The sequence below is a fragment of the Takifugu rubripes genome, chromosome 14 (assembly GCF_901000725.2).
Source record: "Takifugu rubripes chromosome 14, fTakRub1.2, whole genome shotgun sequence".
In the NCBI taxonomy this organism is placed as follows: Eukaryota; Metazoa; Chordata; class Actinopteri; order Tetraodontiformes; family Tetraodontidae; genus Takifugu; species Takifugu rubripes.
Window position 1 is genome coordinate 5,061,828 of NC_042298.1, and position 24,403 is coordinate 5,086,230.

Consider the following 24,403-nt stretch of genomic DNA (forward strand, 5'->3'; position numbering starts at 1 on the left):
CTACGGTGGGTGTTAAGGGGTATGTGCCAATAGTTTAGTCGTGTTCGTATGGAACGTGGGTTAACTTCCCCCACGACTTTCTGCTTCCTCTCGTTCATTGTTCCGATCTGCATGGGAGGGAGCGAGAGGGGGAAGTCAGGGGAGGAGGGGGCAGGTAGTCTCATGCGGTATACTGTAGGAAAAAATACCAAGAGAAGCCTACTGCATTCACTTGGGTTTTTTAAAGCTGCGGTAAATATTTGGTTTTCAGAGGTTGTTTTTTTTTGTTTATTTTTGGGGTATTCCAGATTAACATAAATGTAAACTTGTTTTTTCGGGGTAGTCTTCTTTAAATCCTGTGTATTCATAAAGTCAGAATTATTTTATTTTCTGTCTCACGGTCAGTTTTAAAGAATAGACTCTTGACCCTCTCCGCAACAATTAACTCATAGTTCCTTACTCTCTCCAGGCTAAAAGTTTAATTCCGTGTGCCTCCTAGTTGCACAGGTTACAACTTTGTTGTCCTTTCTTATTTTTACTTAAACGGATAGAAACCATTTAAAAGAATAGACGCATTGATTCCTCGCGGGGGTTGAAACACCTGTAAGGCAGCGAAACATTCGCGTGAGCCGTCATTACGGTAGCGCGGCGCCTTGGTCCGTATTTACGGTAGCGCCGCTCCATGATCCCGCCCTCTCCTCTCCTCTCCACAGAAAACTCGGTGATGTCGCTTCGTCTCTAACGAGCTTGACCCAGAACCGAGGAAAGGGAGGACGGGAAAAGGGGGAGAAGACGTGGTAACATTGGAATAGCGAAGAACGGACCGAGTAAGGCTTTCTATCACAAGGTAATTTAATTCATGATGCTGACAGACGGCTCGGTTGGCGCCGGGACGCCGTGTGTCCAGAGACATTGTGCTCTGCAGCGTTGGCAAGGAGTGGTCACATCATCGAGTCTCCCAGGCTAATGCCAGCTAACGCTAAAAGTTAAGACCCGCCGTTTCTTTAGCTGCTAGACTCACCCCTGTCGCCCACCCGGGATAGACCCCACCACTCGCATATGAAAAAATATTCCAAAATGCTTCACATTGTTGCCGGGCGGCGTAAACTGAGTTCAGCCCCTCGTTGCTAATCGGTTTGTTAGGTTAGCCTGGCTGCTGGCACCGCTCTCGGAGGACGCTATGTGGGTTATTGTGATGCTAACGTAGCACGACAGCCAAACCAGGTCATATGAGTGCTGAGCGAACATTTTACGCAGCGGAGGATGGACGAATCTCCAACATTGTCATTTATCCGGCCGCTGGCTTTTTTTTTTTTTTTGTTGCACAAGCACCGGGAGGTAATTCAATGCTGGAAGAGCCGAGCCTTTGTTCGTGAGAGTCACTTTATACCGAAGCCTACGCGTTGAAGGCTCGGGAGCGCATCCAGCGCTGCTTGTTGCCCCTGTCCAGGATCAGTTTATGGCGTTATCAGATGGGATGTGTGGCCCCGTGTGCCTTGGTTTGCTCGGTGAATTGCTGCTCGTGTTGTGCTGGAGTCGCAGCTGATCACAACACGGCGGGACGGTCAGGCGGTTTTACAACCTCAAACAGGCTTTTTCGTTCCCTGGTCAAGAAAAAAAACTCCCCAAGAGATAAATGGGGAATCCGCTGGTGCATTAGCAACCATTTAGATTCGTTTGAATCGGCGTTCCAACAGATGGTGGGCTTCCACGGGCTGGAGTTTTGGCATTTGTCGCCTAGTTAACTTGCTGGGTGGGTCCTGCGCGAACTTGTTTTGGGAGAAGAACTGGGTGGGGATAACTGTCAGGTCGAGTCTGAGTAAATAAACTAGTTCTTTTCGATGGTTTCAAGCTGAATGCGATCCAAGTACGTGGCTGTCCGCTCCAAACACTTACTACCCCAGTTGTGCAGAGGGCGCATTCGGGTTTGTGCGTTATGTTTGTGATCGGTTTGATGGACTCAAGGTGCCAATTACGCCTTAAAGTAATTGTTTGATTGTTGATCTATGCTTCCCACTCGGCCATCGTTTCTGGAGCCCTTGACTTGTGCGGGTTAATCTGGAGAGGGTGTAAAGTGTGTTTATCCACGTAGGTGCATGCATGTTAACATTGTGAGAATGTGTTTAGAAGTAAGTGGATTAGTGGGTTAAGGCTTCAATCCCATTAGTAGCCACACTCATTTCAAACCATAGTCTGTGGCTCCACGCTGGATTATTGGCCAGTGAGGTACTCGGACACGTGTTGGGTCAGAAGGTGTGTGGTTTCAGTCTGACTGTGCTGTTTTTGGAAGAGGTGGGAGTTTATATGACAAAGGCTGGATTCCTGTCTGTCACAGATGACTTCTGATGGGGGGGGAATTGAGTCACACTGCTGTAAAATAAACTTTCATCACTTCTTAAATGTCCTGAGCAACCTGTGCTTGACCTGGGGAGGGTTCACAACAAGAAGAACAAACTATTTCTCTGTATTTTTTCCTTGTCCATTTTAAAGAAGTGTTCTTGTGATGTGGGTTATGCTGCACATGTGATGAAGTAAATGTGACATGTAGAATAAATTAATTTGCAGTTTTGTTCTTGCGCTGTTATTTATTTGGTAGTGAATTATCAGAATGTACTGGGCTATAGTTTGAGACTCCACTTAATTGATGATTTTTACTTTTTTTTTCTTCTTTTTTTTTAACTAAATAGCCCAAATCCAAATATGAACATTGAGTGGGATCTGCCTCAAACTCAAATAAAGGTTAAAGTGATTGTGCCTTTCCGTACTGAAACCAGAATAAAAAGGAACTTCAGCTAAGTGGGAAGTTTAGTGATCCAGTGATGAACAAAGTCATCATGATATTTTTTTTCCCCTCCCAAATCTTAAAAACACTTTGTGATGAATACAGGAAACTAGCAAATAGTTGTGGTTATTGCAATTTTTTTTGGCTCTTGTGGTTTCTGTTTGTGGGAAAACAGGTTTTGCGCGATCTTAAAAGGCTGCTAGGTCCCTTTGCTCATCTCTGATGTCGAATCCATAACATCCTGTTGCTCAGGAAGAGGGGAAAGGGTAGTGGCGGTGCAGCCGTGCTGATTGTTTTCATTGTTCAACGAAACCTACCACTGACCTTCAAGGCCCAACCTAACAGCTGCCACGACGTCGTGCCGGACACGCGCTAACGTAGCTGAACGTTTTGAGGTAGCGCTACTTTAAAATTTACGTCACTTTTTTAGCTCACCTCTCCCGTGGGCGTTTGGAAGGATGTGGCTGAACCAGCTCCACCACCCCCAACCCAAGCTTTTTTAATTTAAGGCCAAATCTGCAGCCGTGGACAGATGACATGTGAGCACAGGGTGTCATGAACTCAACCCACACACTCCCTCCCAGAGGCACAGATGTGCTTGCGGTCAAGTATGTCAAATAACGTCCTCCTCACGCTTCGATTTTTCATTCACACACACATTTAATCCTCTCCCTTTTACAAGTGGGTTTTTGTTCCGCCGGCCTCTCAGACCGACAGCTGGGAATTCTCCCCCGACCGCAGCTAAACGGGCACCCACTCGCACAAACGCACACACTTGCCAAGAATTATCAATCAGTGATGCTAATTTATCACGCGTGAACAGCGGCTCGTTACTGCAAATGCACTGGTGTTTTGCTGGGATTTTAATGGTGGACTTAAAATGAGGATATGATGAAAATATGCCAGAAAAAAAAATCAAACATTACCCTGGGATTTGATGGAGAATTGAGGAACAGACGGCTATAATGAATTTCAGGAATGCAAGATTATCTTGTATCTTGTTCCCCAACTCCTTTGTGTGTTTCACACACCCTTTTGGCTCCGGCCCTCTGAAGCCTCCCTGTGAAACTACTGTTTTCTTCCTCTTGTATTATTTGTTTGCAGCCCCTGTCTACCTGTCTTTGTGTGTTTGTAGGGGGTAATATTAGCCCTGGTCCTGGTAATGACCATATATGGGCATGAATGGTACAGGCCAGGGCGTCAGTGTGTGATTTACTCAGGTGGGAGGTTATAGTTCGGGGGGGGGGGGGTTGCACCACTCCACAGCATGTTTGTGATTTGGACATCACGGTTTCCTGTCATTTCAACCCGTACTGCACATCAACCCTTGTTTTGGGTTTTTTCCCCCCCACCGTTTTGACCTGTGGAGTGTGCATTCTCAGCCTCTCTTTTTCACACACTGTGGACACACCCTTCGCCTGTTGGGTTTTTTCTAAGCAATCTCAAGCGTTAATCATTCTTTAAACAGTAATACAGGAATGGCCCGTGTAAGCACAATGATGTCATTACTGTCTGTCTACAAATGACATCATCACATCTTTCAGTTTTACAGTGTGCACAAAGTAGTGTAAAGGAAACAATGACTGTTTTTCTCGATAATACGGTTTATCTGCAGTCATTAGCACACCTGCTCACGGTGTCTGATATTGCAACGCAGATTTAATCTTCGCATTGCTCAAAACTTGGTCATCTGAAGCCTGTACATGTTAACTACACAGTAAGACATTGGGAAATTTGGTAGCCCCTCCCCTGCCTACTAGTCCAACCGGTCATACAGGTGTGTGTGTGAGTGTGTGTCTGTGTGTGTGAGTGCCCCACAATAGCTGCGTTTATTCACCTTTGAAGCCAGGGCTGATCCCAAGCCAACCTTCTACAGCAGATAAGGGGATCTCAGTCTCCATTTGTTTGGCTCTGATATAACAATGTGTTTCATTCAGAACGCTGCCTAGATAACAAAAGGACAAAGAGGCTGTAAGATGAGAGGAGAAGAAGCATAGTGGACAGGGTTTAATGAGGGCTGACTAGAGGGGGAAAAAGGGGTTGGAAGGAAACTAACAGAATGTAAGAGTAAACTACAGGACTCACCAAAACTCACCCTTATTTACTTTTTTTGCTGGAATGATGGCGCGCTTCAGCAAAGTTTTCTTCCTTGTGTGGAGTAAATACAGGGTGTGTCTAAAGGCAGAAGCTACTGTTCACGTCCCTACTGTTTTTCTGCTTCCGTTGCAAACACATTGCCTTTGACACACACGTTAGGTATTCTCACTATGTTGCTATTTTTCAAACAGCGGTGCCTTCTTTCCTCACTAACCCCCCCTCCTTCCCCTTTCTCTTTATTTTTCTCCTCCCTCCACTTTTGGCTTTTGTTTTTCCTCCCTGCAGTCTGTTATTTACTTCTGGGCTTGGTAGATCCGTGACCTTCTATCCATGAGCCATTAGACATCTGACCTTGGCGTGATCTCTCACCTCTAGTTCCAGACCACACCCACAGGTGAGATGCGAGTTTTCTCTCCAAAAAGGCCTAGTAGCCACAGCAGTGCAGCTACTAGACCCTTTGTGTGTATTCTGCATGCTGTCTGTCTTTGCATGTTGCATGACAATAAAGACAAATGCGGTATTTTTCTACAGTTCTGTCAATTTGCTGGGTGTAATCCTCCTTGTGTGAAATAATCATCTGCTGAGCAGAAAGTGCTTGGACAAAATCTGAACAGTGTTTTGAAGTCCAGACCTGAATTTTACTGCAGTGTTTGGGATGAGACCATTTGAAACACTTCTCTTAAACATAGATACCATTAGCGCAGATTTGGTTTGACACAGATACAACAGGGCAAATGTGGTGCTTGCCTGTAGAATTCATGCTAAATCCGGGAAGCGTTTGTGTCTGCCATCAAGCCTTAACATGTCTACACAGTGATTTTTGCATGCTGCGCTATCATTATTAGCAAGACCAATGACCCAATCCTGTTGTGTAATCCCATTGTTGTTGATTCATTTCAACCGTCACAACTTGATTCACCTCGCAAAACCTGTATGTGACGCCGAAGTAATCCTTATTTGGAGGAAAGTTTATGGGAACTCCAGTCAAAGGGAGATTTTGTGTGGGGAAGTGTGTGCATGCTTTGGATAGAAACCCTAAAGGCTGTGTGTAATGGCCCTCTTTCCCCTCGGGGCTGTGTAGTGTGTATGGAGCAGTGTGAGAGCGCAGCGGCTCTGCTGGAGTCAGTCAGGGAGCAGGAGGTGCAGTTTGAACAGCTGACCCGGGCACTGGAGGAGGAGAGGAGGAGAGTGGGCCTCCCTGCCACGAGCCCCTCTGCCCTGGGTCGCCCTCTCCCTCACGCACAGGTAACACACCCCAACAAACCCTCTGACCCCCACCCAGACTTTTAAAGACTTCACTTTTCCCATAACACCCACCGTGTGGATCAGCTTTTCCTCCATCGGGGGTCTCCCACCTCTGAGCCATTGACCCGTCATTCATCACTTCTTTGCCCACACCTCTTTTCCACCCATGCCCAGCGAGTGTGACTAAATTAACCAGCTCTTATTAAACCTCTGCTTGTCCATCCATCCGTGCTCCTTCCTGCACACAGAACATCGTTATATATTATAGAAAATAGATTTTCCCATCAGGTGAATGACGTTGGCGTCAGATTTCTGTGAACGGTTACATAATCTACACCACCGATAGCAGAAATGGCTGCAGTCCTTGAAACATTGAGTCCTGAGCTTAATCAGCTGGACCGAGAGATGCAAAATGCTGATGGGGAGACCGAAAAACATAAAAATCTGCAGATATTTAAGTACATTTAGCGTTCGGTGCAAACACTGGCTGCAGCTTTGAAGAAGCATTGCTCACATTTTGGAGCGACGATCTTGGAATTCATCATTGTGTCAAGGTATTCACTTGCCACCCACGTTAAACCACGATTGCTTTTCTGATAGACTGCAAGACATTCCACAGCATTTTCCGTGATGATTTGATTCTAAAATTTGGCGGTCATAATATGTAACTTGTTGCATCAAAGCAGCCACATTTAAAAAAATAGCTTTAATGAAATGACACAGATTTAAACCTTTGACTTTGGAGGTTGTGTTTAGCTACATTTACCAGGGCAAATCTAGAATGCATGGCGAGCCAAATGTGTCGAAGGGTGAAGCTGCTGTGTGACATGCCAGTGGTGATGTTGTTCTAATAGTTCGTTTGTTTTTTTTTTTTTATAATTGCTCAGGCTTCACACAACTAACAACACTTACTGTGTTGGCGTGAATATTCATTGCTCATATACGCTTAATTGTTTTCTTAGGAAATGTACTTTGGAAAGATGGCGGATAAAGTTTTCTCCTGTCAAGACAGTTTAGTGTGACGCATTTAAGTTGTTTGGAATCTTACCCGAGGTGGTGGTGGTGTAAGATTACTTGATACCAGCGACTGCACTTTTTGAGCCATCGCACACTTTCAGCATGGTTTCACCGTCTCTCAACAGACACAGCTTGATGTAGACAAAGTGCCTTTCATTGGCTCTCACCTTGGAATCCATGTTATTTTCTTCTGTTACAGCATGCTAACCTTTCCTTGCTGTTGTCTTTGTGTGCATTTTCTGTGACTTGCAGTTTCATCCTGCTGTACACATGTCTGATATATTTCTTGTTAAACACATCTTTCTGAGTTCACGGATGAGATTTCATGCTTATGTTGACCTTTTCAGCTCCGCGTAAGTAATTACAGTCTGTATATGCTGTTGATTTGTGTTGCTAAATATCTCTACTTGAAAAATGCAAACAGTGTGAATAACTTGTCTTTGCACATTCAGGTAAAATATGCAGTTTTATCCTTTCTATGTTTTGGTATCAGTTAACTTTGTTTACGGGGATGTTTAACAGCGTGTTAATGTCATGTTTCTGTGTACTGAGCTGCTCGGCCTCCTCGCTCAGATGTTTTTCAGTCACTATCTTGAGGCCACTGTTTTGTAATGGAAAAACATGACATGGAAGACCAAATTAAGGAGATTATATGGTTTTATATTTTTTTGCAAACAATCTTGTAAGAATGTGCTGACATGCTGTAGATTAGATCTTGTGTTTATCTCTATAAATCCTTGGATGTTGCTTAGTTGACTGCTGTGGGGCAGCCAGAGGGTAAAGGCAAAGAAAGCAAGCTGGGATTTTAGGTCTTGTGTCTTTGTACAAAGATTGAAACTGTATTGGAGACTATAATCTGTTGCCAACTACATAATATGCACATTTGTCCAAATTCGACATAGAGTATCTGGTAAATTTAATTTGTATATTAGGAAGGGATCTGCTATGGTTTGCACAAGCATAATCAGCACTTCCCTTCTTAAATACGGTAAAAAGAAAAACCTGTTTCTCTCGGCTGTGTTCTTGTTAAGTTCAACTACTAAAGCAAAGGCTGAGGAGGGAAGTAACCCAGAGTGACATCACGGTTTATTGAATTCCGGTGTCAAGACTGGTGACTCTAAAACCCCCAAATCTCCACCCACAAGTCTGGCACTTGGCTCACAGGGGCCGTTTGTCTAGTGCCAAACATGCCTTGGCAGCAGTAAAACCATCTGGGCGATATCATCAGCAGTAGTTTCTCGGAATATTTTGAATCGAAATAAAATGTCTTGTTTTTGATTAACTGCATAATTACTTTTCATTTTATCAATAGGCTTCATTTGTTTTTGTTTTTTTCACCCTCTGCTCCAGAACGGTTGCTTCGGTGATGCAGACATAGATCGACTGAAACTAGCAGACTCGTACATAAACGGCACGCAGGTACAGGTCAAGGTGTAACGTTTTTAACACGTTTTCCTGTATCGACACACCCAAGTGTCATTGACTCTTTGAGTGTGTTGCCTTGGCTACAGTACAGAATGGTGGACCCTGCACATGGCGCTCTCGAAGAGAGCTACACACCAGATGACGACCCCCAGGAAGTTCACTCGGTGTTTTCTGAGGAGGGAACAGCCCGGCGGTCTGACATCGGGGTACTTTTTGAACAGTGCTTTCAGATTTATCCGAGTAATTTGTCTAAAAGATCAAAATGTAATTTGTACCAAATGTAATTTTCCTTCCAGATCAAGAAACCAATTTCACGTACAGTTTTGCCCTCTGACGCTCTGTCGATTGACGCAGGGTTGTCAATGTCTGGTATGGGCGGCTACAGTGCCACACTGGACCGTCCTTACAGGCAGCCTGGAGTAGACTATCCCACAGCCACGGTGCCCAGGAACTACCACTATGGTCCAATAGGGGGTTATGACGACTACCGGGGAGGCCCACCATCCGAGGCATACACTAGTTTGAGCAGGGGCTCTCACATGGATGACCGTTACAGGTATGAATCCACTGCCTAGACGCCCTTGGCTGCTAGAGATCATCGTGTCAGTCTAAAAGATGTTTAAAAATGTCGACCTTGATCTCTCCCCCAGGCCAGTTGATGGTTACAGGACCCTAGATTCTGGTTACCGGGCCCCAAGCCGCCAACAGATTGACCCTTACGCAGCACAGCCCCAGGTCATGAGCAGGGGTATGAGGGTCCTGGGCTCAGCGTTGGAGATGCGGTATGGCCAAGGCCTTTACGGTATGGAGGATGACCAGCGCAGTGTGGGATATGATGACTATGGTATGGGGCCGCCGCCAATACATCCTGGAGGATATGGCACCATGCCACGTCTAGGACCTGGGCCCGCTGGGATGGATAGACGTCGGCTTCGGTAAAATCAAATACCTCGGCGCCGTCTTGATATATATTATTTAAAAAGTTAATTGGACCCCAAGTGATTTTTGTCTTTTTTTAATGCAATGTGTAGGAGCTGTGAAGATACTCTGGATGGTGACATGGGAGGAGTTGATGGTTACTCTTGGGGCGTTCCGATGACGATGGAGAGGGGGATGGGGAGCATGGCTTCTTTGGACGGCACACTAAGGAAGGTTGCTCCCACTTCATGGAGACAGCCGGAGCTGCCAGAGGTCATCGCTATGCTTAACTACCGCTTGGACCCTGTCAAGACCAATGCAGCCGCTTTTCTCCAGCACCTCACATTCAAAAATGATAAGGTGAGAATCAAACTGATAAATGCCTGTTTTGTTTTTTAAAAGGAAAATTAAAAATCTTACCCTTGATCAAAATAAATTACCTTGATGTACTGAAATTTCCCCCTAGGTTAAGTCAGAAGTGCGTCGCCTGAAGGGCATCCCGTCCTTGGTGTCACTGCTGGACCACCCCAATAAGGAGGTGCACCACTCGGCTTGTGGGGCGCTGAAGAATATCTCTTACGGGCGTGACCAAGACAACAAAATTGCCATAAAAAACTGTGATGGGGTGCCAGCTCTAGTCAGGCTGCTGAGAAAAACCCACAATCAAGACCTTACAGACACTATAACAGGTAGAAACATCAGGGCACAGGTGTTGGCAGTTGTGTTTATTAATAGAAAAAAGAAGTGTTTTGATTCGTACTGATGTTTTTCCCAGGCACCTTGTGGAACCTTTCATCCCATGATTCTGTAAAGATGGAAATCGTGGACCACGCCTTACACGCCATAGTAGATGAAGTGATTGTTCCTCACTCTGGTTGGGAGCGAGGGAGCAATGGAGGGGAAGAAAGCTGCAAACCGCGCCATCTGGAATGGGAGGTTGCCTTGACCAACAGCGCTGGCTGCCTTAGGTACTCCAATTATCAGCTGCTGAGCTGCAGAGATCTTACCGAAGAGGACAGAATGATGTTCAGAAATAAAACGTGCAATTGTGGGTTTAACTTTTCATTTTCCTCGGAAGGAATGTGAGTTCAGAACGCAGCGAGGCCAGGCGAAAGCTTCGGGAGTGCACGGGCCTGGTGGATTCACTCATGTACGTTGTCCAGTCACAGATCAACCGCAAAGACGTGGATAACAAGGTACCTCGGCAGCTTCTCGCAGAGAATTTCTTTTCCGTCTTCGTCCATCTTCACATTGACATTTTTAACTCTTCCTGCAGTTGGTGGAGAACTGCGTCTGTCTCCTGAGGAATCTGTCCTATCAGGTCCACCGCGAAATTCCAGGTTGTGAGCGCTTTGTGGAGACGGTGGCCATTAACCAGGGCCCGCCCCCGGCTAACAAAGGTGGTTGCTTTGGGTCTCGAAAAGGCAAAGGTCAGTATAACATATCAAAATACGTGATTCCTGACAACTCAGTGGGTCTTCTATTTGGGTTGTAGTCCAGATTCTTTTCATGGTGGCTTGGTCAAAACAAACACCATCACCACACATGGACTTGTACAGAATGAGAGAGTTTTAATCATGTGGCAGGTCAGGCAGAACTTAAAGATCTCTTTATGCTTTGATCGATATTTTGACATCATCAGCTCCTGTGGTTGGGTTATTTCAACGGGCAGGAGAACTCCAGGTGTCTCCAACTTCAGCTTCAAACGAGCTTGTTGTGAATAAACCTTTGCTATCTGAAGGGCAGCTAGATGCTGGTGCATTTGATCTTGTTGGTGGCAGAAACGCCTGTCGCTCTTTTTTCACGCTCTTCCTTCGTTTTCCTCCCTCTTCCTCTTGCCTTTTATTCCTCCCTTGTTTATTTCCTCTGCTGTGTTTTAGATGAGTGGTTTTCCAAAGGTAAGATTCTTCCCTTTGTGTTGTGGTTCACTTGAAAGTATTTAAGGTTGCCATGGTTCATTTTACTAACGCACAATTATTCTTCATCGTAGAAGTTGAGTTTAAATTGTGTCACCTCCATGAGCATGATTGCCTGACGTCAAACCAACAGTCTTGCATGTTCACTGTGCTTGTTTTACAGATTGCATGGTCGCATTTTTCGTGCACTGCCGTTTAAATTATTTTAAGAATTGGGATTCAACAGTTGTGCCAGTGCAGCATTTATTTCACATTTAAAAGTGTGCTAATCTTTTTAGGGCTGTACCCTGAGGACTAAGAAAAACCAGGCAGTCTGATAACGTGCCTTTCTTGTTTGGCTCAATATTTATTTTTTAATGTTATAATATTGTAGGAAAAAAGGATGGCGATGATGGCACTGCCGACCAGGTTGACATTCCAAAGAGGACAACACCTGCCAAAGGTATCTTTCCCCCACCTTTTGATTATTAATAAATCATATCCCATGAATGTTTTTATGATTCCAGATAGTTTCCTAATAAAGCTTATGTTCAGCTGTACAGAGATTTTCTATGTGTTTGTGCATGTTGAGGCATTGAAATATGTTAAATTAAGTTTTTCTATGTTCTTTTAGGTTATGAGCTGTTATTCCAGCCAGAGGTGGTCCGTGTTTACACATCACTGCTGAGAGAAAGCAAGAACCCCTCGGTGCTGGAGGCTGCTGCTGGTGCCGTCCAGAACCTGTGTGCCGGCAGATGGACTGTAAGTGCAAATTTACGATGACGGCGTTACTATGAGGAAAACTATCTAGAAAAACCCTCATTTTGGTTTTTGTCCTTCAGTATGGGCGATATATACGGGCCACGGTGCGCCTGGAAAAGGGTCTTCCCATGATGGCAGAGCTCTTGGCTCATGGCAATGACCGTGTAGTTCGAGCAATGTCTGGTGCCTTGAGAAACCTCGCCATCGACAACCGCAACTGCGAATTGCTTGGTAAGGACGTTGTCGGTCTGTTAAAGTCCGTCCCTTTGATAATGCTAGCTATAACCTTAGAAGAAATGTCTCATTAAGGCACTTTGAACTTTGCTACTTGTGTGTCTGCAGGTTTGTGGGTAATTTTACTGTTTTTCCTCGTGCAGGTTTACACGCAGTGCCTAACCTTGTAGCTAACTTGCCGGGGGGCCACAATCAGTCTGGCCGTGCTCTCTCAGAGGAGACAGTTGTGTCTGTACTGAGCACACTTGCTGAGGTATTGGGCAACAATCTAGAGGCGGCAAAGACCCTCAGAGCCTCACAGGGCATAGAGAGGCTGGTGCTCATCAATAAGGATGGGTAAGTGCGTTGGGAACATGCAGATGTGATGCCTATTTTTTCCAAGCTATTAGTGATCCTGTAAATAAGCAATCTACATTAAAGGTGTTTCTATAATGGCAAATGTGCAAACATTTCTGCATCCGACAGCAAACACTCCGACCGGGAAGTGCGGGGTGCCGGCCAGGTGCTGCAGCTGGTCTGGGCCCACAAAGAACTGCGCCGACCTCTTGAGAAAGACGGTTGGAAAAAGACAGATTTCATGGTGAATCTCAGCTCGGGCACCACCAATGGGCCGAGTACCCGAGCGAATGGCACCCATGAGGAGAGCACCACACCACTGCTAGAGAGAGGTGCATGCAAGAGGAGTGATTAGACGAATATTAGACATGCTGCCGTGGTTTTGTGTAAATCGAGGTTCTCCTCCTTTTTCGCAGGAGAGAAGAGGGACATGATTCCACTAAATGACCTTGGCCCCGGTGAGTACATTTTCAGTGCTTCTCATGGGGACTTTTTCTAAAATGTGACGCAATAGTCCCTATTCCTCATTGTTGTCTCATTGTTATTTCTCAGAGGCCTACTCTACACTGGACCAGAGGGAGAGGAGACATACTCTGGATGAAACCACAGACACTTTACCGGTACTTGAAGTCAAGTTCCCCTTACTGGTTGGACTGCCCATTTAACATGACTAACTTTCAGTTTCTACCACTGAATTTCCCAAATTTCACTTTGGCCGCTTTTAACACGTCACAATTTTGACATTTTTTTTTCTTGCTGTCACCTCCTCACCATCTAATTTCTTTCTCTGGTTGTCTCTCAGCGAGGGGTGTATGGGGGCAGAAAGGGCTCCTTGCCCTTGTTGGACTCCTACGACGGTTAGCCCCCTCCCCCCTTCTCTCCCTCTGCATGTAACAGCATGGTATGTCCAACAAACCTCCTGTCCTGCATGAATTTACTGAACTCCTCTTGTTTCTTAGACCTTGAGTGGAGCCTGGTCTGTCCACAATGGTGTACTGAACCTTTATTCTGGAGACATTTAGCTGCGCTAATGTTTTGTGTTAACGAGCTGGTATGGTATGATGCGAGGCGCTCCTCTTGCATTAGTATAACGATAACGATGTAATCAAGGTGTGGGCAGTAATGTTATCATAATACTAACTCTGATACATTAACTTTAATCTGATCAGTATGGAGTTGCTGCCCCACTTCTCATATAAAATTGGGATGGCCACAATACTGATATATCTGTCTTAGAAACACTAGCGGTGCCCCGTTTATTCTTGTAATAGTGGACCCTTGTGGTCGAACGTGGTACTACACCCTCAATTTGGCCAATAAGACATAAATAGATTCATTCATTTCTGTAAGATCCAGGAAATCTGTCATTTGTGTGTTAAATAATGGGAAACAAGATTGAATTGAACAATGCAATGAACCCACACTCCTTTATTTGAGGAGTTGTTGGGTTGTTTGCTTATTAATCCGCTCCAAACCCAATTTTCTGTTTAAATATTTATGAACTGCATACCTGAACATTAGTTATTGTGATATCACTGCTGTCTCTTAGCCATACTTATACCACGTAACGAGTCCTTGTGTTGCTTTCATGTTTATTGTGAAAAAAGACCTGAATAGATTATTTTCTGTAGTCTGACTTTTAATAAATGCACTTTATCTATTTTTTCAGAAAAACTGATTGTATGCATCACCCAAACTGGGCCCAGCCTGCCCTACCACTGCTACTGAGGAGAGAGGATCCACTCGCAGACGGTCCCTCACCTCCGTCAACTCTGGGATGGAGAGATTGGGGACGGCATCCAAAGAAAGTGGTTGTGTTGCAGGCTAAACAGTACATGCAACACACACTCACACACACACACTCACACAAAGACATGCCCACCTTTTGTTCAATTGTAGCAGCAGAAATATATATAGTTATTTTTTTTAATCGCTGTTTCTTCTGTAATGGCAATCATGTTTATTGACAATCATTTTCATTCTGGTGTTCCTGCTTGCTTTTTTTCTCCCTCCTGTCATGAACATTTTGGTAAATTGCCATGATTTGCGTCTTATTGCCAACATCCTAATGATAAATGTTTATGTAGGCTCCTGTTTAAGGCATATACTGTATATAAAAGAAGTTGGATGACTGCATTAATTTTGGCTCATTAATTTAAATTGTTCCTTTACTGGGGTTGTTGGGAAGTTGGGACTGGCTGACACGATCGTTGGCCTACTAGTAGATTGAGAATGTTTGTATAGGATTATTTTCCTGTTAAGAGTTTATTTCTCTCGCCCTTTGTTGAGATGAGCACAGACAAGAAAGTGCAGGTGTGTGTTGGTATGTGTGTGTGAACATGGATGTGCGTGTGTGTGTGTGTGTGTGTGTGCGCGCGCACCGGACCTGTCAGCCCATAATGTTGATTATTTAATCCCATTAATTTCCATTATTTTTACACCTCATGCTCCTGTGATTTAGTTACCTTTTTTTATTTTGCTATTTTTTTTCCAACACACTGCCTCTTTTCATGTTTGATACTTTTAAATTCCAACTTTTTTCTGTTTTTCTTTCATGTATGCAAAATAATTTAAATTGCTGCTGCATTTTTTTTATTATTAAAGTTAGATCTAGAGCATCAGGAGAGCAGTTTATATTTAAACATCAAGAAAATGTCATACTGTACACTACTAACCACTAAAGTTGTTATTTCAGAAAACATTCCAGGCTTTAGTATTAATATCACCTTTTACTTTATCTTCATAAAAGTGATAGTAGGTTCATTTTTGGGATATTTATCACCTTTTTTAATCACTTTTTACTCCGTCATTCATGCTCTGTGGGCTCCAAATTTGGGACTCTTCTTAACTCTGATATAATAAACAGCTGGGAACGAAATTGACTTTTCCAAACGTTTTCATCTATCACAGATTTGTTCTTCCCTTTCCCCACATTTACATCTTATTTCAGGGACTTGTCTGTTGTTGAGAGTGCTGACTGAGAGCTTTAAACATACCATGTTACATGTTATCTGAGACGAGAGACCAATCACCTTCGTTCCTGTTTTTGGAAGCAGTGTGTTTGTAATGTTACCTATTCCTTGCAAATTTCTGATGTACCATTCATGTCTGCCTTGGCTCTGAGATGTTGCTTTTTGGTAAAATATGTAACTGGTAATGTTTTTTTTTGTTTTTTTTTTATAAATAAAGATCCTTTCGTAGACAAGACTTTGCAGGGTGTGATTAGCGTGCGTGCCGAGCTCAGGGAGCATGTACTGTATAAAAATATATCTAATTAAAGAAGCCGGTCATTTAATCTCCCTTCTCTTAATGAGGATTGACACTAGCGAGAGGTTTCCCTCACATCAAGGCTTTTCTAAGCAAATATCCTCCCCTACATGCAGGCTTAAACCCAAATAAACACATCACAGTCCTAGAAGAACGTGTTGACATCGTTTGGTTTACTGTTGTCTCCTGTTACTGACAGGAAATACCTGTTGTGTTTACGGACCTCTCGACTCCACGCACGTCAGGAGAGCACACGGGGTGGGGGGGGGGGGGGGGGGGTTTGTACAAGGACACGGAAGTATTGCTGCTTTCCAGTATGCAGCGCATCTGACATGGAGCCCACACAGCTTTGAGAGGCAGCTGCGGGATCACGAGGGCTTTAAAAGCCTGTCCGTGTGAATGCTTGATATTTAACGGATTATGGAATCAATGTATCACTCAAAGGCACACTTCCTCAGTAAACTTTTAAAACGGGGAGCCGCTTAGGCCCTGAGGGGAGATTTAAGTGTTTCCAAATCATTTAAAACTTGCATTATATGTATATATTAAGTGCAGCTGGCGCTAACTTAATTTGGTTACAAATTTTATTTACTGTTGAATATGCATTAGTGTTATTTCCCCCAAAGTGTTGCTGCCCCTAAAGAAATGACAGGAATGTTGGTTTGTCTTAAATAGACCTTACAAATTGCACAGAAATGAGATGGTAAAGAAACATTTATGGGATTATGGTTGTAAATGGAACCATTTTGAATTGAGAAGTAATGAATTGGTGCACCATGACCATGGTGGTATTTCATACTGCCGTCATACAGTAATTTAACCCGAGACATTACTTCTTGACACTCAATGTGTGTTTTAGCACAAAACAGTTGGGTCGACAGCCGCAGGACTCATCGTGAAGCACTCGGGAGCCTTAAATTTGTTCAGGTAAAATTGTTAGAATGAGCCTTTTGAATAGGTGGAAAGACTTTCTTAAAGAGACAAATGCTGTCAAGGTTCTCGTTCAAGTAGTTTAGGGAGACCTTATATTCTGGCCTGTTGGGGGGGGGGGGATAAGTTGTTTTCTGGTAACTTCTACAGACTTAGTTCATAAACTGCAATGAAATAGTGATTCAGCTTTGCGTCGGCTGTCTACGCGCAACAAGTGAAATCTGTGCAGCTGGTGCACACACACACACACACACACACACACACACACACACACCCTTCATTAAATCTGAGACCATAAAATGCAGCAGGCCCTCCCTCCCTCAAGCCTTCACTGGGTGTCACTTTCTATTTGCAGCTACTCTTATGAACATCTCCTCCTTCACACTGCGGAGCTCAAACACAAGCTGCCACCCTGACGTCCAGCACGGAGCTGCGAATGTTGCGCTGAAGTGATATCGCACATGTTGGGAGAGGAGCGACTGGAGGAGCTCGGCAGCAGATTCTTCACAGCGTGTCCATGTTGGGAGCTGGTCACCCTCTCCTCCCTTATGATTCCTGGAACTGTTCTGTGGTCAAGGAGCACGAGGACTGCTCAGACTCACCCTGGACATGGAAATGGATTCTGTAGTGGTTCCTGGTTTGGCAGATGATGCTTCTCCCACTTGTGCCCCAGCACCGGCGTCCTCCCGCAGCACCTCTCACACCGCCAAGCAGGGCAGGCTGAGTGAGCTGAGCTACGGATTCAGGGTGGCCTGGCACCATCTGAGGCCATTTATCCCCTTCCTCCTCATCAGCTGCATGATTCTGGCCCTCGTCTACCTCATGCAGGCCATTATTTATGGAGGACCCTTCAAAGACCCTCTCTTCTTTGTGAAGTTCAATGAGCGCTGGCCCCGACCTGCACCTGACAAGCTGGACCCTCCAGCACCGACCAAGGTGCTCGGAAATGTCCCCTCCAAATAACTGTCGATCAGCACAGTAACAATGAGACAAACTGAGGAACATTTCTTGGAACTTTACGCCAGGGATTACGCCATGTCTCCCGTCCATCATATTTCTGTGAGAAATCTTTATTTTTTAAGCTACTGCTTTCATGCCTTATTTACTTTGACTCTTTCCCTCTGGTCATGTCATGTTTTGCCTTTAAAGTGCTGTCTTTATTTGTCTTTACACCAGTCAGAGCAGCATTATGTGGTACTGCCTCTCAGAGGTAACTGACTTCCAGATGTTTTTAAACAAATAATAAAATCTGTTCATAACTTTTGTCATAAAATATTACTCAACACAACTGATGTTCCTTAATAATCCTCAATGAAGTCCATGTGCCTGGTTTTAACTGGTATTTTCACATCAATTACATGTAATGTAATATTTATACTAAAACAACAAATAAGCATCCATTTCTACAAAATTCTAATCGAGTGATACTGTTAGTAGTCTGTATTTTACTTTATTGGTTGTATGTACACACAATTGTGTGATTCACCTTGGACAAATCTATTTTAACAATAATGGTTAATGAATAAATATACATTTTATAGACCTAATATGATCAAATATTGTATTATTTGTTGCATATGTGTTTAAACTTTGATCTATGCTACATAACCATAAAAAAAATAACCCTGACAAAAGGCATCACCTTTTATTAAATAACAGATCTACATAGAAAAAAGACCAAAACATATGTAGTTATATGTTACTGGTACCTATAAATAACAACTAATTTGATATCAAATAATTGGAGTCAATTTTAGTTTGTTTTTGATGTTTTTAATCTTAATCGCTTATGTGAAAGGAAGTTGATCAATCTTTTGGTTATATGACATTCATGAATTAAATGAATTCCAAAACAAAGGGAAGTTAGTCACTTATGACTAAATTAATGCTCTTTGTAATCTTTGCGTTGCGAATTCACGAGCGTTTGGTGAGCTCGTCGCCCCCTGGCGGCCAAGCGTCGCACTACCGCCATGTCTCCGTCCGGCGCTGACCACGTTGGCCTGTGGACTTAACCATCCCCAAAACGGACAGGGGGAAAAAGGCCGCGAAAAAAGGAAAATATCGGGGGGCGAAATAGGCTCCTTTGAAGTTTTCACTTCCAACCACACGCGTTTATGTGCAAACATCTCGATTTCTTTGGCCTGGTGACCACTTTCTAAGGAGTTTTGGTCCATCGTTAAGGTGAGTGACCTGGCCTCCCTCCATGCGCCTATATGAACTGCCCATGATGTCAAAATAATTTACCACTCATGCTGGGAGCAGAGCTGTAATTAGAGATAATGATGATGTGTAGTTGCACGTTAATTAGTCACAACAAGTTTATAGTTGCCCGCCTGGGGTCGCTTACAAGGCTAGCTGACCGCTAGCTGCCAGCAACGTGGCTACATCGCAGGTGTGGCCTTGAGCTCCAAATGAAGTGGCCAATTTTAGGTGGCAATTGATCCATTCTAATGAATACATTCATGATTAATTAAGACTGTTATAGATTATGTCTTATGTAATTAACGCACTGAAAGGCAAATGGGAATTGGAGCATATGTACATGATTTATTCCGCTAAAACAGAGTTATACGTGCACAATTTGGGGTTTATTCAGCTTATATTATTCCTGTAATGATAATATCTCATTATAATTGGCTGCAGCGCCCCCAGATATTGCAGAATGTTTGAAAATGGAAATTGCTGTGTGCAAAATGCAAATCGTGAAAAAAGGAGCCATGTCCTTTCTTTAACTCAGTGCAACACATATTTATCTGTGGTCTTGTAGTCTTTGCCCCATGTGGTTCTTCTGAGGTGGATGGAGAGATGTGGTGCTATCAAAAACCTGGCTTTAAGTCCCTTCTCCTCACCGAGCTGCAAAGACAGCAACAGTGCAGCCACTTTTGTGACACCATGCTGAGGACAAAAGGTATATTTAAACACCTAAATCTCACGTTTTTCATTAGCACTCACTATCGGAGGCTTGCATAGAAACCACTGGTTCCTGAACTTGCCTCATCATATTTCCACAATTAGAAATGTATTCCTGATAATTCACTTATCACATAAGTTTATAATGTAAGAATTTGCCAGTATAATTGGGAAGTCATGGATGCTATAACCATTATTCCCATCTGTCATTTCCTCTAGATATATCAGTCCCAGCTCACAGTTGTATTCTCTCAGCCATCAGCCCTCACATCTCTTCCACTCTGTCCTCCACACCATCTCCCCCACCAGGACAGAGTCGTATCCTCGAGTTTCAGCCTCTCGGTGCCTGCACGCTTCTCCACGTGGTGAGGCTGATGTACTGTGGTGAGATGATGGGAGAGGGGGAGAAGGAAAAACAAGAGGCCATATCTGCTGCAGCAAGGCTGGGCATCCATGGGCTTGTGGAGGTCACAACAGAGAATGGCGAGCACGGCCGGTCGGTAGAAGTGGGTGTACAGACTGAGCCATTGCTGGAGAAGGAGCAGAAAGAGGGGAAGTGGGTGAGAGCAGTAAAGGATGGGATCACTATTTTGTGGAAAGAGCGGCTGCCAGGCGGCGTTAAAGATACATGGACTCAGACAGAACAGCTGCAAGTAAACACAACTGCACCAGAATTGCCATTCGAGACCATTGATGTGGCTTGCTTACAGGACTTAAGACATACAGACTACTCTGTTATTCCACCACAGATTCCACTCATCCCCATATCACTCCTGTACCCACCAAATGAAACCCAAACCCCTCAGCCTTCCTTTGCACCCATGGATTCTTTGCAAGAGTCCCCAGCAGCTGGACCTTTTTCTGTTGTTATGGATCCGCCGCCGTCCTTTTCTTCATTATTCAGCCAAGAGACTGCGAGCGCGGCGACCCCTCACACCAGCGGGGCCGCCTCTCAGGTAGCAGCAGAAAATGAATGGAATGATTCGGCTTTTGAGCAATTTCAAGGCAACATCTCAGGATATATCAGCAACTTCCTGATGCCGGAGAAACAGCAAAAGAAGACACACAGAGGTCGACCAAGAGGCAGGAGGCGGGACCCAAGAGCTAGAGGTGCACGGACAGCCAGCACAGGTGAAAGAAGACCCCGGAGACCTACGAGCAGCACCCCAGGAAGGGGCCGAGGTGGGTTTACAGTAACGCTGGATCTGCAGGAGGTGGGGCTGGGCAAACTGCAGAAGCTGTTCCTCCAGAGGTGGAGCGCCAGATCTTCCAGGGCAGGTCAAGGGGGAGGAGCTGTGGGCAGGAAGCTCTACTTAAAGACTAGAGAGGTTCTAAAGTTAGCCAAGAGTAGAAGGAGGGGACGTGAGAAGGTGAGTAAGTCACCCCCACATAAAGATGATCTGCCGCTGCGCGAGGGAGGAAGAGCAGGAGGAAGTAAGTCCAAGCCAACATCAACAGAACGCTTTTTCTCGCAACAATTCTACAATCTACGTACAGCACCGGCCTCCGCTCCCTCCCGCCACCCCTCGCCATCACCTGGCTTGTGTTCTTCTGCAGGCTTGTATGCGTCTTCAGCGTCGTCCATCCTCCACAACACTCCGGTCGCACCGCCGCCTCAGAATGAGCAGGCCGGGCATTTTGATCATTTACTGGAGGAAGTCATGATGGGTCTCGATATTTTTCCGAATATCAGCACCCAGCCTGTCCCCCCGGCCAGCCGCAGCAGCTGTACGGATCCCACCTCCACCAGTACAGAAAGTAGACAGCATGGCCATGGTGGGGCTGCTGGGAAAGAAGGTGGTAGTTCTGGCGCTCCAAACAGCAAAGGCGCTGTTCCACAGCAACAGGGAGAGACGGATTTCAGAGAGATGCTCGAGAACTTTCTCTCGACCTTCGAGCAGGAGATTCAGGGCTGTGCTGGCACCATGGATGTGGAGAGTCAGACAGGGTCTCTGGCTGGGGGCTCTCAAGCTGAAACCCAAACACCATCCAGGTGGTTGGAGCCCTCAGCTCACCACGCCACTCTCCCAAAACGTGCCGGTAGTAAAAAGAAAGTTCCTAACAAGCCGCGAAAGAAAAGAGCAAGGAAGAAATACACGCTGTCATCACAGAAACGGCAAGAATCGGTGCCGTCAAGTAAACCGCACATCAACAACCTTCAAATGCGAGAAAACCTGCAGCTGTTTCAGATGCCTGTGGTGAAACTGGATCGAAGGATCGTGCTGCCAGACCGAGTGATCAAGGTGTCAAACCTTTCTGCGCTACTCTGTAGCTGCTGGCACTAACTCAGGTAGATTAATAATCCTTACGATCTGGTTTTCTGAATGGATTTTCAGAGTGGAGAAACAGAGAGTAACTCCAGGAAATGCGGACGCGATGGCAAAAGTCAGACAGCGTGGACGGGAAAAAAGATGTACCCAATCCGGAGTAAGTTAAAGGAAGCGAATTCGGTGAGTATTGACCCTAAATGATGTTTCTGGAAAGCCTCTGCGGCCTCTCCAGCTGCATGGTGCCAACACACTTTGTCAGTTGCTGCGTTCATGCACAGCGCGATTGTCGGCGCTCGCTGATTTCCTCTCTTTTTGATTTCCTCCTCTTTTGCAGGAGATATTTTTACTCGAGCAGCCGCTTCAACAGCGCGTACGCCATAGACAGGGCTGCAAACGGACACCCAAAAATGGCAACGTTATTGATATATCAGAAAAAGTCCAGCCTGCAGAGGGCATCTGCCCGGAAAAACAACGCAAGGACATCAGTGACGTACCAGGAGACACGAGCGCCCAGCCACAAGAAGACACATATGAAGCTAAGAGGGAGGTGAAGAGGAGAAATGCAGAGGTGGAGGAAGAGATAAGGGAGGATGCTTCTGTGAGCAAGAGGGTTCGCCTTGAAGAAATGACCTGCGCCAGGCCGCCCAGCACACCTCAGCCTGGATATCCGAACTGTGAACCAGCAGCCAGAGAGGCAGAGGAGGTGGTCGATGTGGAGACCCTGTCAGTGAGTAGTGCGGAAGGTTTGCAAGGAGACAGACCAGAATGGAGTGAAATCGACCTGGGGGGGACCGAGGAGCCCCAGGAGCTGGAGAACAGCAGCTGTGACGAGGTCATCGACGTGGACGGGGAAGACGAAGACGACGATGTGCTCAGAGGCTCCGGCCTCGTTACTTGTCAGACCAGCATTACCTGGAAAGAGCCTTTAAATTATAAGAAAGAAGAGGAAGAGATCAACATCGTGGGAGTAAAGAATCTCAACCGGCCTTCAGCCGTCTGTGCGCCGATTCCCTAAAGTTTCCCTGCATTCCTGTCACGTTCAGTGAATTCCTACTTGTGTGTGTTACTTTGAATCATTCCAAGAAAACCTTTGTGTCCTTACAGTCAAAGCTCAAGACAGAAGTGTTCTTCAGCTCATTTGGTTTGAAAACTTCATTCTCTTTTTAAAGAAGTGCTTTGAGCTACACACGACCAATTTAGTTTCAGGCCATATTGACTAATATAACTAGAGTTGTTCATTTTTAACATGGCAAATGTGTAATAATTGTTTTTACTTAAATAGGCAGTTACGGCTACATTCAAGATTTAGCAATTTTTATGCAGTTAAGTTTGTTTTAACTGTTAAAGAACATAGAAACGTGTAAAAAGTTTGGTTCATGTACTGACAAAGGAATCAGGAGGGTTTTATTAGTTGTAAAAATGATTAGCTGTCTTATTTATCATGATTGGTCATCTCAGTTTCTCAGTTCTGAGAGTGTTCTTGGAAAACTCCTGCCTTCCTTATTTTATTGTAATATTTCGTTAAGGACTCCCACTTCAGCAATAAAAACTCCTTTCTAGCACATCATCTGTTTCTGCCTCCAGCACAAACGTAAACATTTATAACGGTGAGATAAGATAAGGAAGGTCGTCACACCGGCTCGTGTAGCAGCGTCTGCTTCATGCATGAATGACTCCAGCGTGAGAACTGGACAGTTCAGAGTTCACTACTCAAGCAGCAACACGAGGAGGGACGAAGGACACAACTGAAATAGATCCTGAGGCAGGGGGGTCGTTTTGAGGATTTAGTGGGTAAACAAAAAGAGGCCCTAAAGCCCTCATAGGTCACCTCACTTTGGTAAATGAAGCCATTTCACAGTAAACTTAATCCAACCTGTGTACAGATGGTAGAAGAACGACCATGTTTAATCCTGACAACAAGGTTATTTTTGTAGCTCAATGAGCTTGAATTGCTTTTAGCTCCTCCAAATGTCAAAAAGGAAGCTGAAACAGGAGACTGAGGTGAGGACCACCGACGGAAAAGACATCAGGCATTTGGAGTTTTTCACATTTGGTTCTTTGTTTTTGTTTCGGAGGTGTTTGAATATTAAGCACGTCCCAGTCCAGGAGAACTCGTATCCATGACAACATGTGCTGCCAACGAATCTTCATGAAGAGCTTCAGGGGACAACAGAGCCAACTGAGAGGGCAGGTTGGTGCTCAGAACACAGGCTTATGAAATTATTTTTAAACCAACAACAGGAGCTTGGCTTTAATTAATTTTTGTTGTTTGAAAGGATTTTCTCATATTTTGCCATATTTTGATGGTTGTTTTTTTTTTTTTACTGAATACATTG

At 44.8% G+C, this 24,403-nt stretch overlaps 2 protein-coding genes across 12 annotated transcripts; both read left to right on the top strand.

Moving 5' to 3' along the window:
- The first annotated feature begins 211 nt into the window (after positions 1 to 211).
- LOC101063449 (catenin delta-1) lies at positions 212 to 15,897 on the top strand. Of its 9 annotated transcripts, none has more exons than XM_011610589.2 (23): positions 212 to 231; positions 693 to 826; positions 5,144 to 5,252; positions 5,940 to 6,103; positions 8,471 to 8,539; positions 8,632 to 8,751; positions 8,842 to 9,101; positions 9,196 to 9,480; positions 9,577 to 9,823; positions 9,930 to 10,152; positions 10,239 to 10,431; positions 10,542 to 10,659; positions 10,740 to 10,893; positions 11,344 to 11,361; positions 11,753 to 11,821; positions 11,993 to 12,120; positions 12,201 to 12,351; positions 12,498 to 12,690; positions 12,820 to 13,022; positions 13,107 to 13,148; positions 13,243 to 13,310; positions 13,493 to 13,591; positions 14,360 to 15,895. In XM_011610589.2, exons 4-22 carry the CDS (start codon positions 5,945 to 5,947, stop codon positions 13,550 to 13,552), a joined length of 2,760 nt encoding a protein of 919 aa, XP_011608891.1. In that variant the 5' UTR covers positions 212 to 231; positions 693 to 826; positions 5,144 to 5,252; positions 5,940 to 5,944; the 3' UTR covers positions 13,553 to 13,591; positions 14,360 to 15,895. The 9 variants fall into 9 exon arrangements, with proteins under 9 accessions (XP_011608891.1, XP_029702921.1, XP_029702925.1 ...); XM_029847061.1 differs by having other exon boundaries at positions 693 to 806; XM_029847065.1 differs by lacking the exon at positions 13,493 to 13,591 and having other exon boundaries at positions 14,360 to 15,897.
- Positions 15,898 to 18,826: 2,929 nt separating this feature from the next.
- Positions 18,827 to 23,629, top strand: LOC105417348 (uncharacterized). Of its 3 annotated transcripts, XM_029847060.1 has the most exons (6): positions 19,203 to 19,317; positions 19,655 to 19,795; positions 20,017 to 20,979; positions 21,355 to 22,040; positions 22,134 to 22,247; positions 22,402 to 23,629. In XM_029847060.1, the coding sequence occupies exons 1-6, from the start codon at positions 19,299 to 19,301 to the stop codon at positions 23,080 to 23,082; spliced, it is 2,604 nt and encodes an 867-aa protein (XP_029702920.1). In that variant the 5' UTR covers positions 19,203 to 19,298; the 3' UTR covers positions 23,083 to 23,629. The 3 variants fall into 3 exon arrangements, with proteins under 3 accessions (XP_011608886.2, XP_029702920.1, XP_029702919.1); XM_011610584.2 differs by lacking the exon at positions 19,203 to 19,317 and adding an exon at positions 18,827 to 19,068 and having other exon boundaries at positions 20,017 to 22,040; XM_029847059.1 differs by having other exon boundaries at positions 20,017 to 22,040.
- Positions 23,630 to 24,403: the final 774 nt, after the last annotated feature.

Bases quoted from the DNA above. Each gene is read 5' to 3' on its own strand.
- LOC101063449 (XM_011610589.2), top strand. From the start codon at position 5,945: ATGGAGCAGTGTGAGAGCGCAGCGGCTCTGCTGGAGTCAGTCAGGGAG. The intron at 9,824-9,929 runs GTGAGAATCAAA...ATTTCCCCCTAG, and splicing joins TCACATTCAAAAATGATAAG to GTTAAGTCAGAAGTGCGTCG. The intron at 13,311-13,492 runs GTACTTGAAGTC...GTTGTCTCTCAG, and splicing joins AAACCACAGACACTTTACCG to CGAGGGGTGTATGGGGGCAG.
- LOC105417348 (XM_029847059.1), top strand. The intron at 19,796-20,016 runs GTATATTTAAAC...CATTTCCTCTAG, and splicing joins CACCATGCTGAGGACAAAAG to ATATATCAGTCCCAGCTCAC. The intron at 22,041-22,133 runs GTGTCAAACCTT...ATGGATTTTCAG, and splicing joins TGCCAGACCGAGTGATCAAG to AGTGGAGAAACAGAGAGTAA.